This window comes from Anomaloglossus baeobatrachus, chromosome 1, assembly GCF_048569485.1.
Source record: "Anomaloglossus baeobatrachus isolate aAnoBae1 chromosome 1, aAnoBae1.hap1, whole genome shotgun sequence".
Taxonomy (NCBI): domain Eukaryota; kingdom Metazoa; phylum Chordata; class Amphibia; order Anura; family Aromobatidae; genus Anomaloglossus; species Anomaloglossus baeobatrachus.
The window spans coordinates 921,187,182-921,201,492 of NC_134353.1; the positions used below are offsets into that span (position 1 = coordinate 921,187,182).

Sequence of the window (14,311 nt, forward strand, 5' to 3'; positions counted from 1 at the left end):
ATAGGAGCAGTATTATAGTAGTTATATTCTTGTACATAGGAGCAGTATTATAGTAGTTATATTCTTGTATATAGGGGCAGTATTATAGTAGTTATATTCTTGTACATAGGGGGCAGTATTATAGTAGTTATATTCTTGTACATAGGGAGCAGTATTATAGTAGTTATATTCTTGTACATAGGGAGCAGTATTATAGTAGTTATATTCTTGTACATAGGGAGCAGTATTATAGTAGTTATATTTTTGTACATAGGAGCAGTATTATAGTAGTTATAGTCTTGTACATAGGGGGCAGTATTATAGTAGTTATATTCTTGTATATAGGGAGCAGTATTATAGTAGTTATATTCTTGTGCATAGGGGGCAGTATTATAGTAGTTATATTCTTGTACATAGGGGCAGTATTATAGTAGTTATATTCTTGTACATAGGGGGCAGTATTATAGTAGTTATATTCTTGTACATAGGGGCAGTATTATAGTAATTATATTCTTGTACATAGGGGCAGTATTATAGTAGTTATATTCTTGTACATAGGGAGCAGTATTATAGTAGTTATATTTTTGTACATAGGGGGCAGTATTATAGTAGTTATATTCTTGTACATAGGGGGCAGTATTATAGTAGTTATATTCTTGTACATAGGGGCAGTATTATAGTAATTATATTTTTGTACATAGGGGGCAGTATTATAGTAGTTATATTCTGGTACATAGGGGGCAGTATTATAGTAGTTATATTCTTGTACATAGGAGCAGTATTATAGTAGTTATAGTCTTGTACATAGGGGGCAGTATTATAGTAGTTATATTCTTGTACATAGGAGCAGTATTATAGTAGTTATAGTCTTGTACATAGGGGGCAGTATTATAGTAGTTATATTCTGGTACATAGGGGGCAGTATTATAGTAGTTATATTCTTGTACATAGGAGCAGTATTATAGTAGTTATATTCTTGTATATAGGGAGCAGTATTATAGTAGTTATATTCTTGTACAGAGGCGCAGTATTATAGTAGTTATATTCTTGTACATAGGAGCAGTATTATAGTAGTTATATTCTTGTACAGAGGCGCAGTATTATAGTAGTTATATTCTTGTACATAGGAGCAGTATTATAGTAGTTATATTCTTGTACATAGGAGCAGTATTATAGTAGTTATATTTTTGTACATATGGGCGGTATTATAGTAGTTATATTCTTGTACATAGGGGGCAGTATTATAGTAGTTATATTTTTGTACATAGGGGCAGTATTATAGTAGTTATATTCTTGTACATAGGGGCGGTATTATAGTAGTTATATTCTTGTACATAGGAGGTAGTACTATAGTAGTTATATTCTTGTACATAGGAGCAGTATTATAGTAGTTATATTCTTGTACATAGGAGCAGTATTATAGTAGTTATATTCTTGTATATAGGGGCAGTATTATAGTAGTTATATTCTTGTACATAGGGGGCAGTATTATAGTAGTTATATTCTTGTACATAGGGAGCAGTATTATAGTAGTTATATTCTTGTACATAGGGAGCAGTATTATAGTAGTTATATTCTTGTACATAGGGAGCAGTATTATAGTAGTTATATTTTTGTACATAGGAGCAGTATTATAGTAGTTATAGTCTTGTACATAGGGGGCAGTATTATAGTAGTTATATTCTTGTATATAGGGAGCAGTATTATAGTAGTTATATTCTTGTGCATAGGGGGCAGTATTATAGTAGTTATATTCTTGTACATAGGGGCAGTATTATAGTAGTTATATTCTTGTACATAGGGGGCAGTATTATAGTAGTTATATTCTTGTACATAGGGGCAGTATTATAGTAATTATATTCTTGTACATAGGGGCAGTATTATAGTAGTTATATTCTTGTACATAGGGAGCAGTATTATAGTAGTTATATTTTTGTACATAGGGGGCAGTATTATAGTAGTTATATTCTGGTACATAGGGGGCAGTATTATAGTAGTTATATTCTTGTACATAGGAGCAGTATTATAGTAGATATAGTCTTGTACATAGGGGGCAGTATTATAGTAGTTATATTCTGGTACATAGGAGGCAGTATTATAGTAGTTATATTCTTGTACATAGGAGCAGTATTATAGTAGTTATATTCTTGTACATAGGGAGCAGTATTATAGTAGTTATAGTCTTGTACATAGGGGGCAGTATTATAGTAGTTATATTCTTGTATATAGGGAGCAGTATTATAGCAGTTATATTCTTGTACATAGGGGTAGTATTATAGTAGTTATATTCTTGTACATAGGGAGCAGTATTATAGTAGTTATATTCTTGTACATAGGAGCAGTATTATAGTAGTTATATTCTTGTATATAGGGAGCAGTATTATAGCAGTTATAGTCTTGTACATAGGGGGCAGTATTATAGTAGTTATATTCTTGTATATAGGGAGCAGTATTATAGCAGTTATATTCTTGTACATAGGGGCAGTATTATAGTAGTTATATTCTTGTACATAGGAGCAGTATTATAGTAGCTATATTCTTGTACATAGGGGGCAGTATTATAGTAGTTATATTCTTGTACATAGGAGCAGTATTATAGTAGCTATATTCTTGTACATAGGGGGCAGTATTATAGTAGTTATATTCTTGTAGGAGCAGTATTAGGGCTAAGCCACACGGCGAGAAAAACAGTGCGAGTGGAGTGCGATAAAACATCGCATTCCCCTCGGACCAATTCTAGCCTGTGTGTCAGCACACATGGGCGATTATTTTCTCAGCCCTAATCGGACTGAGAAAACAATCGCAGCATGCTGCGATTGTAAGCTGAGTCTCTTTCTCTCGCACCCATTCAAGTGAATGGGGCGAGAGAAAAATCGCACTGCACTCGCGGTACACCGGTGTACTGCCAGTGCAGTGCGAGAATGGCAATAGCCGGCTACGCAGTAGAGAGGGAGAGAAATCCCTCCCTCCCCTCCTGAGTGCTGGCCCGCCCCCCACAGCTGAGGTCTCCTCGCACGAACGGACCTCAGTTGCAAGGACACAGGCATGACACTCGGCTCTGCTGTACTGCCAGCACGAGCCGAGTCTCATGCAAGTGGATCGCAGTAGTGCCCGTGTGGCCCCGGCCTTATAGTAGTTATATTCTTGTATACAGGGGCAGTATTATAGCAGTTATATTCTTGTATATAGGAGCAGTATTATAATAGCTAGATTCAATTATTAGAATCTTATTTTGGTGTTAGTGATCACATTCTCAGATTAATAAATCCTAGAGAAGTTCCTAAAGCTTGTGATCTTTCTTATTCAACACTTATGAAGTTTCGTTTTACTTGTCTTTGCTCCTTAGGGCCGTGATGAAGGTGTGGACGGGAATCAGGAGTCTTTTGCGCACCTTCCCCCGGATCAGCCTGTGAAAAGCTTTCTGGATGCCGTCAATGTTCTGAAACCGACTGCAGTTATTGGTGAGAGATTGGTGACATCGGGGGGTGCAAGTAGCTGTGGACATGATGTGCGGCTGGGAATAGACATGGTGAAAGGAGCAGTGTCTCACATCAGCACAGAGTATTTCAGGAGAAATGTCTTCTAATCTGGAGGACATCCTTGAGCAGAGTGCTGATTGTGCCACAGGCAATGTCTTGGTGGAATTAAAAAATGGAGAAAAGTTTGCAATCCTATACTGAGACATACATAGTTATAGCCGAACAAGGAGCCCAGAGTATTTCAGGAATTGTGCTGATACTTAGCAACTAAATGATCAGTCCACTAATGAGGATTTTTTTCAGTTCCGAGCTACAGATGACTGGGGCAATGTCATGACGAATGTGTGAGGCGAGGATATAAAGGAATGGAGAAGAGTGTGAGGTTATATAGTGAAAGCGGCTCCTCAGCGGCCAAGAGTATTTCAGGTGGGGCATGTGTTACTGATTGGTAGTCGGTGGTCATATGCGGTTGTGGATAGAGACAAGGAAGCAAGTGAGATGGAGAAGTATGAGAAGGCTGGGAGTTACCTAGTGGCAGGAGCAAGGTCCTCAGCGGCCCAGAGTATTTCAGGTGGGGCATGTTACTTACTGGTGGTCTGTAATCATATGAGATTGTGGATAGAGGCAGGGAAGTAAGTGACAGGAAGAAGTATGATGAGGCTGGGAGTTACCTAGTTAAGATATAAAGTAATATAGAAGTGTGAGGTTATATAGTGAAAGCGGCTCCTGAGCGGGCCAGAGTATTTCAGGTGGGTCATGTTTTACTGATTGTTGGTTGGTGATTAGATGAGGATGTGGATAGAGGCAAGCAAGTAAGTGACATGGCAAAGTATGAGGAGGCTGGGAGTTACCTAGTGTAAGGAGCAAGGTCCTCAGCAACCCAGAGTATTTCAGGTGGGGCATGTTTTACTAATTGGTGGTCGGTGATTAGATGAGGATGTCGATAGAGGCAGGGAAGCAAGTTGACAGGGAGATGTATGGAGAGGCTGGGAGATACCTAGTGGAAAGAGCAAGGTCTTAAGCAGCCCAGAGTATTTCATGAAGTGTGGTGATTTTTAGCGAGTAAATAATCAGTCCACTCATGAGGATATTATTGAGCACGGAGCTGCAGAAGACTGGGACAATGTTATGGTGTGAGAAGGGGATATACAAGAATAGAAAAGTGTGATGTTATATAGTGAAAGCGGCCCAGAGTATTTCAGGTGGGGCATGTGTTACTGATTGGTGGTCGGTGATTAGATGAGGATGTGGATAGAGGCAAGGAAGTGACATGGAGAAGTATGAGGAGGCTGGAAGTTACCTAGTGTAAGGAGCAATTTCAGGAAGTGTATGCTGCTCCTTAGTAATGATGATCAGTCCACTCATGAGGATTTTAGTCAGGAGAGACCTGCAGATGACTGGGACAATGTCATGGTGTGAGCAGGGGATATAGAGAAATAGAGTGAGGTTATTCAGCCAATGCGGCTCCTCAGCAGCCCAGAGTATTTCAGGTGGGCCATGAGTTACTGATTGGTGGTCGGTGATCATATGAAGTTATGGATCGAGGCAGGGGAAGTAAGTGACACAGAGAAGTATGAGGAAGCTGGGAGTTACCTAGTGAAAGGAGCAAGGTCCTCAGCGGCCCAGAGTATTTCAGGTGCCTCAAATGTTACTGATTGGTGGTCTGTGATTAGATGAGGATGTGGATAGAGGCAAGGAAGTAAGTGACATGAAGAAATATGAGGAGGCTGGAAGTTACCTAGTAAAGATATAGAGTAATATAGAAGTGTGAGGTTATATAGTGAAAGCGGCTCCTGAGCAGCCTAGAGTATTTCAGGTGGGTCATGTGTTACGGATTGGTGGTCAGTGATCATATGAAGCTGTGGATAGAGGCAGGGAAGCAAATGACAGGGAGAAGTATGGGGAGGCTGGAAGTTACCTAGTGAAACGAGCAAGGTCCTCAGCAGCACAGAGTATTTCAGGAGAGGCAAATGTTATGGGGAATAAGTATATTTATGTATTTGATCCTATATTTCATGTGTAGGTGTTGCTGGAGCTGGCCGGCTGTTCACAGAAGATGTCATTAAAGCAATGAGTGCCATCAATGAGCGGCCGGTCATCTTTGCTCTTAGTAATCCTACGGCAAAGGCCGAGTGCACGGCGGAGGAAGCGTATACCTGGACCGAGGTGTGTATCTGTGATGACATCCTTAGCACAAAAATGATCAAGCAAGTCATCAATTTAGTAATATTCGTTCATATTTATTTTGTTTTCTCCCAGGGGCGGTGTCTCTTCGCCAGCGGCAGCCCTTTTGATACAGTAACGCTAAATGATGGCCGGACCTTTAAGCCAGGACAGGGCAATAATGCCTACATCTTCCCAGGTGAGCCGCCCTTTTTAGCTATTTGGTAGTTTGTTACAAGGTACCGTAAAATCGTCCATTGACATTGTGGTGTGAATAACAGTCAATGTGTCCAAAATGTCCATTAAGGGTTAACACCTTAAAGGGGTATTAACTTCAAAGCCATTTATAACACAGGGTGTTCCCAAAATATGTAATCGGTGCAGAAACGTGTTTGAGGAACCTCCTGAGGGCAGAAGAAGGATTGAGCATGTTGGATTGTTAGTATGTCCAATCTTCAAGGGATTAGTTTGGAGGTATTCCTTTATAACTTTGAAACTCATGGATGTCTTCACTTAGTATTTAGTGGGTTAAATTGCAGAGCTCATCAATGCATGTGGCCTTCACTAGGATCCCTAAGCCAGGGAGTGCCCTCTTCAGGAAGTATTACTGCCCCCTTGTGTCTCTCTGCGCCCCCTTGTGTCTCTCTGCGCCCCCTTGTGTCTCTCTGCGCCCCCTTGTGTCTCTCTGCGCCCCCTTGTGTCTCTCTGCGCCCCCTTGTGTCTCTCTGCGCCCCCTTGTGTCTCTCTGCGCCCCCTTGTGTCTCTGCGCCCCCTTGTGTCTCTGCGCCCCCTTGTGTCTCTCTGCGCCCCCTTGCGTCTCTCTGCGCCCCCTTGCGTCTCTCTGCGCCCCCTTGCGTCTCTCTGCGCCCCCTTGCGTCTCTCTGCGCCCCCTTGCGTCTCTCTGCGCCCCCTTGTGTCTCTCTGCGCCCCCTTGCGTCTCTCTGCGCCCCCTTGCGTCTCTCTGCGCCCCCTTGCGTCTCTCTGCGCCCCCTTGCGTCTCTCTGCGCCCCCCTTGCGTCTCTCTGCGCCCCCCTTGCGTCTCTCTGCGCCCCCCTTGCGTCTCTCTGCGCCCCCCTTGCGTCTCTCTGCGCCCCCCTTGCGTCTCTCTGCGCCCCCTTGCGTCTCTCTGCGCCCCCTTGCGTCTCTCTGCGGCCCCTTGCGTCTCTCTGCGGCCCCTTGCGTCTCTCTGCGGCCCCAAATATAAGTTTTTACTCTCCTGATCCATTGTTTCATTTCTGGCATCTTCCAGGCTGTGAGTTTATAGCAGTCTGGGACGTACAGGGGAACAGGGGTATCCACATCATATTTATGCCTATTTAGCTCTGGGGGCCCAGCCAAAAGTCTGCAGCACGTGCCCTGGCGCAGATCTTTGGTGCCAGTAATGCCATTGCTTCTTCTCCCTTTCAGTTTCATCCCATTGCTTCTATTTAGTGATGTTATTCCCACATTTTGCCACCAGGTGTCGCTCTTGCGGTGATCCTGAGCGGAGTGCGGCACATAAGTGATCGTGTGTTTCTAGAAGCTGCAAAGGTGAGATTACGTACAGCGATAAAAGCAGCGATCAGCGCAGTTTTTTTACTTTTATCAGGTTTTTATGTTCCTTGGCTTTTTTTTATTTTTTTTTTTTATGCATAGCAAAATTTTCATACAAACAATATGGCCACCATCCAATGGATTATTAGTAGAGATGAGCGGACCCAGAGACGTTCGGGTTCTGCGGGATCACCTGGAAGTTCTGTTCTGGACCCGATCCCGATTGGAAGTCACTGATTGGGCAGTTCGGGTCTCCGCCCACATACAGCCAGCCATACACAGAGCACTTCCGGGGGAGGGCGGAGGGTGTTTTCCTACCCGAGCTCAGCAATGTGAAGTAAAGCAGCCGAGCGCCAAACTCAAACACTGATTTTTATATACAGTTCAGATTCGCTCATCTCTAATTTTATGGGCGGTCACTCAATTTATTGCAAAACTCCCTGTGCACTCACTTCTGGATCAGGTAGTAGCTTCACTGAACCTTAAAAATTAAAGGGATCGTACACTTCTTTGATATTGATAGGTTATCAATATCAGATCAGGGGGGTCCGACATCAGGACACAAGCAGTGCTGAAATACACAGTGTACTGAGTGGAAAAGTGCAGCTCTGAACACTGGAAAATGGTCACTGACAGGTGCCGCTGGTCAGCTCCTATTTGAATAGGTCATCAAAACCGTAGCAGTGGAAAACCCCTTTAAGTGGACACTAATCTGGTATCATTCTGCATTCTTTGTGCTTCCAGCTCTCCCTTGTGCAGGTAAGTGAAACAGTCCCCACTGGCCGCCCCCACTCGCCGCCCCCCCCACTCCCCCCCCCCCCCCCCCCCCCCCTCAGTGGCCGCCCCCACTCCCCCCCCCCAGTGGCCGCCCCCACTCCCCCCCCCCTCAGTGGCCGCACCCCACTCCCCCCCCTCAGTGGCCGCCCCCACTCCCCCCCCCTCAGTGGCCGCCCCCAATCCCCCCCCACCCCCCCTCAGTGGCCGCCCCCACTCCCCCCCCTCAGTGGCCGCCCCCACTCCCCCCCCCTCAGTGGCCACCCCCACTCCCCCCCCTCAGTGGCCACCCCCACTCCCCCCCCCTCAGTGGCCACCCCCACTCCCCCCCCTCAGTGGCCACCCCCACTCCCCCCCCCCTCAGTGGCCGCCCCCACTCCCCACCCCTCAGTGGCCGCCCCCACTCTCCACCCCTCAGTGGCCGCCCCCACTCTCCACCCCTCAGTGGCCGCCCCCACTCTCCACCCCTCAGTGGCCGCCCCCACTCTCCACCCCTCAGTGGCCGCCCCCACTCTCCACCCCTCAGTGGCCGCCCCCACTCTCCACCCCTCAGTGGCCGCCCCCACTCTCCACCCCTCAGTGGCCGCCCCCACTCTCCACCCCTCAGTGGCCGCCCCCACTCTCCACCCCTCAGTGGCCGCCCCCACTCTCCACCCCTCAGTGGCCGCCCCCACTCTCCACCCCTCAGTGGCCGCCCCCACTCCCCACCCCTCAGTGGCTGCCCCCCCCCCCTCACTGGTCCCCCCCCCCACTCATTGGCTGCAACCCAACCCCCACCTTCCTCGTCACTGGCTGCAGCCGAACCCTTTTCACTGGCCGCAGAACCCGCTGTCCCTAGCTACTGAAGTCACTGGCCACAGCCGCCCCCACAACCACTGGCCGCAGAACCCACTGTCCTTAGCCGCCACAGGCCTCCGCCTCCCTTGCCCCCACTTGCCGCAGAACCCACTGTCCTCAGTCACTGGCCTCAGCCACGCACGCGACCACTGGCCGCAAAACCCACTGTCCTTAGCCGTCGCAGCCACAGCACCCCCTGACCATGGCCGATGTCCCCTCGGCATCAGTGATGTACTGAGAAGTCGGATCCTCCTGATCATAAAGCGACGGTGAATCCTAGAGAAGACGATGACTTCAACAGATCGGAAAACCCCTTTAGTCAGCTCTTTATCTGTGTGCAGTAAACACCCGTCCATTCCTCCAGGCACTGAAATATCAAACAATAAACAGTTTCCGTAAGTGTAAAGACCTGCGGACCTTATTCCAGGAAAGTTTAACCCCTCAATCTTCCAGGCACCTCAACAATTCTATTCATGGAGCCCCGATATATCTGTATCTGGTGCCTTATATGTTCAAGAAGGGAAGATGTGGTTACATGCAGCGTGACTCATGGATACAAATGTCTGAGCCCTGGACACATGATACATATATGAAAAATGCTATGGTCGGCTTCCTCTTGGCTGATAACTGTGAACAATAGACTGCACAGCAGATATAGTTTGGACTCCATTATAGCCATTATAATTCTGTTTTTTATTTACTGATTCTCCTCTCCAGGCCCTCGCAGAACAGTTAACTGCTGAGGAGCTGGAACAAGGCCGACTGTACCCGCCGCTGTCCAACATCAGAGAGGTCTCCATATGTATCGCTGTCAAAGTAGGTGCAATGTTCTGTGTGTAACAATGCTCAATAACCTAAAGACACTATACTGTACATCTGGTTATTACACTATTTATACATTACATTCATGTTACTGTCCTTATAAGTTGAAGAATAGTGAGTGCAGCTCTGAAGTATAATACAGGATATAACTCAGGATCAGTACAGGATAAGTAATGTAATGTATGTACACAGTGACTGCACCAGCAGAATAGTGAGTGCAGCTCTGGAGTATAATACAGGATGTAACTCAGGATTAGTACAGGATAAGTAATGTAATATTGTCAATGTTGGAAATTTTGGAAAAATCACAAATGGGATTTCTCAGGGTCACAGAGATGGAGTTCAAATCGATCTGCGCAGGTATGAATGAATCAGACAATGAGACGTGTTCACTGCTTGAGCAGAAACCAGCTTCTGATCCATGTATTAAAGAATCTTGAGATTATACAATACAACATTCGACTTCGACCTTGGAGCAAGAACAAGGAGTCAACATCCCACATGGTGTGAACCAACTGATTATGAATTCTCTCAGTATGTTATGAATACCTCCTTTGTTCATTTTGGCCTCATTATCTTTAACACCAAGCGGAATACATATCTTCGCTTCATATTATGAAGCTTCTATGCGATTGTCATATAGACACACAGATAATTATGCAACGACCTCTACACTTTGATTATATACACACACACATCTTATTACATCTGGACAAACGGCCTATTGCCCAGCCCTACCCTCACAATGTATGTACACAGTGACTCCACCAGCAGAAAAATGAGTGCAGCTCTGGAGTATAATACAGGAGGTAACTCAGGATCAGTACAGATAAGTAATGTAATGTATGTACACAGTGACTGCACCAGCAGAATAGTGAGTGCAGCTCTGGAGAATAATACAGGAGGTAACTCAGGATCAGTAATGTATGTACACAGTGACTGCACCAGCAGAATAGTGAGTGCAGCTCTGGAGAATAATACAGGATGTAACTCAGCATCAGTAATGTATGTACACAGTGACTGCACCAGCAGAATAGTGAGTGCAGCTCTGGAGAATAATACAGGAGGTAACTCAGGATCAGTAATGTATGTACACAGTGACTGCACCAGCAGAATAGTGAGTGCAGCTCTGGAGTATAATACAGGAGGTAACTCAGGATCAGTAATGTATGTACACAGTGCCTTCACCAGCGGTTTTCCTTTTATATACCACCTATGTATAATTTTCGCAGCTTTAACCTTTGTGCTCTTTGGTTGCAGGTGATGGAGTTTGTGTATAGGAATGGCATGGCGTTCCAGTACCCGGAGCCTCTGGAGAAGAACGCTTATGTGCGCTCTAAAGTCTGGAGCACGGACTATGACTCTTTCCTTCCTGAACTCTACGACTGGCCCGAGTACGCCTCAAGGCCACATAAAATGTTTTGACCCCCTCCCCCACTGAACATCCCTCAGGACCCCTCAGGACCTCCGTCGTGCTCTTTACACCATGACCTTAATCGTGAAGTTCATTTACAATTTTCGGAAAGTTGTCAGTCTGTGCCTTGTAGAGAAGTGATCTCCTATACAGCAGGGCAAGGACTCGTGTGCTACATTCCCGCTCTCATGGAGCAATCCACATCCTGCGTATCAAGGAACACGTCTATGAAGTATCATTTTATCTCTGTACGTTGTGTATTATGTTGTCTATGTCAGCCTTATGCGCTGTATTGGAAAATTTTATTTTTTTCCAGCGCTTCTTGCCATTTTTTTTTTTTATTTTTTTTCAAAATACAAGATTTATTACAAAACAAAATTAATAATCTTGCAATTTTCACATGGCTTTTTTTTTTTTTTTTTAGATCAGGAAGTGTTTACAGCAGTTTTATTATCAGATGCAGGATTATAATAACTGATAACACCTCTATATACAAAATCCACCAATCAGAGGATATCACAGCTCACCTCCTCTCCCTCCCTTAACCATGACCTTTGCACACGCTCATTAGATGCTTCAATACGAAAGATAGGGTCTTTTCATTGCTGCTAATGTACATGTGGTGTTTTCTGGAACAGGGAAGTTAGTCTAATAAATCCCCAGTGGCCAGTATGAAAATAGCAAGATTTCTATTTTTTTTTATTGTAATCTGGAAAAAAGGCGGAATTTAAAATTTAAAAAATGATTTATTTTTTTTATATATATTATTTTTTTTTTTTTTTTAAAAATGACAAATTTAAAGAAAAAAAAATACATTTACCATATCTTGATTTAAATAAGGTCGTTATCTGATGACACATTCTTTTTAAGTATCTTACTGTAAAAGGGAAAATGCATAGTATAACAATCGTGACAATGGATGGAAGGACATAAGCAATATCCTAGTATTACAGTATAAAGATTAAATGATCCAAGATTTAAGTCCCTGAAGGGGATGAAAAAAAATCTGTTTCAAAAATATTTTTTATATACATATAATAAAAAAGCACAAAGCTTAAATCACTTAGTTATCCCAGTTTAAATAAAAAAATAAATTAAAAATTGTCCTTTTTGTTTGCGAAAACCTGTCAAAATGAGAAAAAAAAAAAAAAAAAAAATCGAACCAGCTCACCAGGTATAGATGGGCTGAATCCTGGGTATGAACCATGCTCCTGGGTAGCATTCCATCGAAGGACCAAAAATACACCTTTAGTGATGAGCGAGCACTACCATGCCCAGGTGCTCAGTACTCGTAACTACTGATGAGCGGGCACTACCATGCTCGGGTGCTCAGTACTCGTAACTAGTGATGAGCGGGCACTACCATGCTCGGGTGCTCAGTACTCGTAACTAGTGATGAGTGGGCACTACCATGCTTGGGTGCATCACTAGTTGTGAGTACTGAGCACCAGATTAGTGCAGGGCTGCAAAGGCAGGTAGATGGCAACCACCTGTCGAAAAGTGCTTAGACCCATTAAAAAAAAGGTCTAAGATAACCCCCTTTAATCGGAACCCACTCATCACTAGTTTCCAGTACCGAGCACCCGAGCATGGTAGTGCCCGCTCATCACTAGTTACGAGTACTGAGCACCCGAGCATGGTAGTGCCCGCTCATCACTAGTTACGAGTATCGAGCACCCGAGCATGGTAGTGCCCGCTCATTACTAGTTACGAGTATCGAACACCCGAGCATGGTAGTGCCCGCTCATCCCTAGTTACGAGTACTGAGCACCCAAGCATGGTAGTGCCCGCTCATCACTAGTTACCAGTACTGAGCACCCAAGCATGGTAGTGCCCGCTCATCACTAGTTACCAGTACTGAGCACCCGAGCATGGTAGTGCCCGCTCATCACTAGTTACGAGTATCGAGCACCCGAGCATGGTAGTGCCCACTCATCACTAGTTACGAGTATCGAGCACCCGAGCATGGTAGTGCCCGCTCATCACTAGTTACCAGTACTGAGCACCCAAGCATGGTAGTGCCCGCTCATCACTAGTTACCAGTACTGAGCACCCGAGCATGGTAGTGCCCGCTCATCACTAGTTACGAATACCGAGCACCCGAGCATGGTAGTGCCCGCTCATCACTAGTTACCAGTACTGAGCACCTGAGCATAGTAGTGCCCGCTCATCACTAGTTACCAGTACTGAGCACCTGAGCATGGTAGTGCCCGCTCATCACTAGTTACGAATACCGAGCACCTGAGCATGGTAGTGCCCACTCACTAGTTACCAGTACCGAACACCCGAGCATGGTAGTGCTCTCACTCATCACTAGTTACGAGTACTGAGCACCTGAGCATGGTAGTGCACACTCATCACTAGTTACGAGTACTGAGCACCTGAGCATGGTAGTGCCCGCTCATCACTAGTTACGAGTACTGAGCACCTGAGCATGGTAGTGCACGCTCATCACTAGTTACGAGTACTGAGCATGGTAGTGCCCGCTCATCACTAGTTACCAGTACTGAGCACCCGAGCATGGTAGTGCCCGCTCATCACTAGTTACCAGTACTGAGCACCCGAGCATGGTAGTGCCCGCTCATCACTAATCTTTAGTTCAGCCATAGGATTAGAGCATAAAATCTTCTTCATTGATTATTGAATAAAAAGATGTAGCCGAGTAACATCCTAAAAATGAGGTGCAGACCTTATGCGTTTTGAGCAGCTTACCGGCTCTTAATAAAGGCATCCAATCTTCACCTCAAAAACAAACTTAAATATCCACACGTATAAGTTTAAGCTCCGCCTACAGAGAGTAGAGGAATTGAAAATGAAGATTCCAAACTCTTTAGTGCTCATGTGAGACTTAACCCTTTACATGTCGGAGGATATATTGCATCAATAATCAACAGTGGGTACGCTGCTTTAAATGTGAGTCTACACCACCTTTTTATGAATGTTACAACATATTTTTATTCAATACTCAATAGAGAATATTTTTATGCTTTTATTGCTGTGGCTGAAATAAAGATGTATTTTTGAACCCGTCACAATTCTACTACGGCTGTATAGGTCCTAGCAGAATCCCTGTTTTGGGACAATGCAATGTGCCAGTGCTGAGAAATCAATCTTTTACCTATATTAGCCTGGACGTGCATCAGGGATGTGTTAATCTTTTAGTGTATCAACGCACTTCCAGGCTATGGGTGTTCTCAAATGAACCATTCAATGAAGCTAGTCGGAGGCACTCACCAGTTCATCGTTGCCTTATTCAAAAAGACACCTACAGGTGAGTGAGGGGAGCACACAGGACAACAGCACTGTTTCA

At 44.9% G+C, this 14,311-nt stretch overlaps 1 protein-coding gene across 3 annotated transcripts in view; it reads left to right on the plus strand.

The window, feature by feature from the left end:
• ME2 (malic enzyme 2) overlaps positions 1-12,279 on the plus strand; it is an 87,119-nt gene extending 74,840 nt beyond the window's left edge. For all 3 annotated transcript variants that reach the window (XM_075343242.1, XM_075343257.1, XM_075343250.1), the window contains 6 exons: positions 3,326-3,440; positions 5,482-5,624; positions 5,718-5,820; positions 7,081-7,151; positions 9,483-9,581; positions 10,848-12,279. In XM_075343242.1, coding sequence (XP_075199357.1) covers positions 3,326-3,440; positions 5,482-5,624; positions 5,718-5,820; positions 7,081-7,151; positions 9,483-9,581; positions 10,848-11,012 — 696 coding nt within the window. In that variant the 3' untranslated portion in view covers positions 11,013-12,279. The remainder of the gene's footprint in view (positions 1-3,325; positions 3,441-5,481; positions 5,625-5,717; positions 5,821-7,080; positions 7,152-9,482; positions 9,582-10,847) is intronic.
• Positions 12,280-14,311: the final 2,032 nt, after the last annotated feature.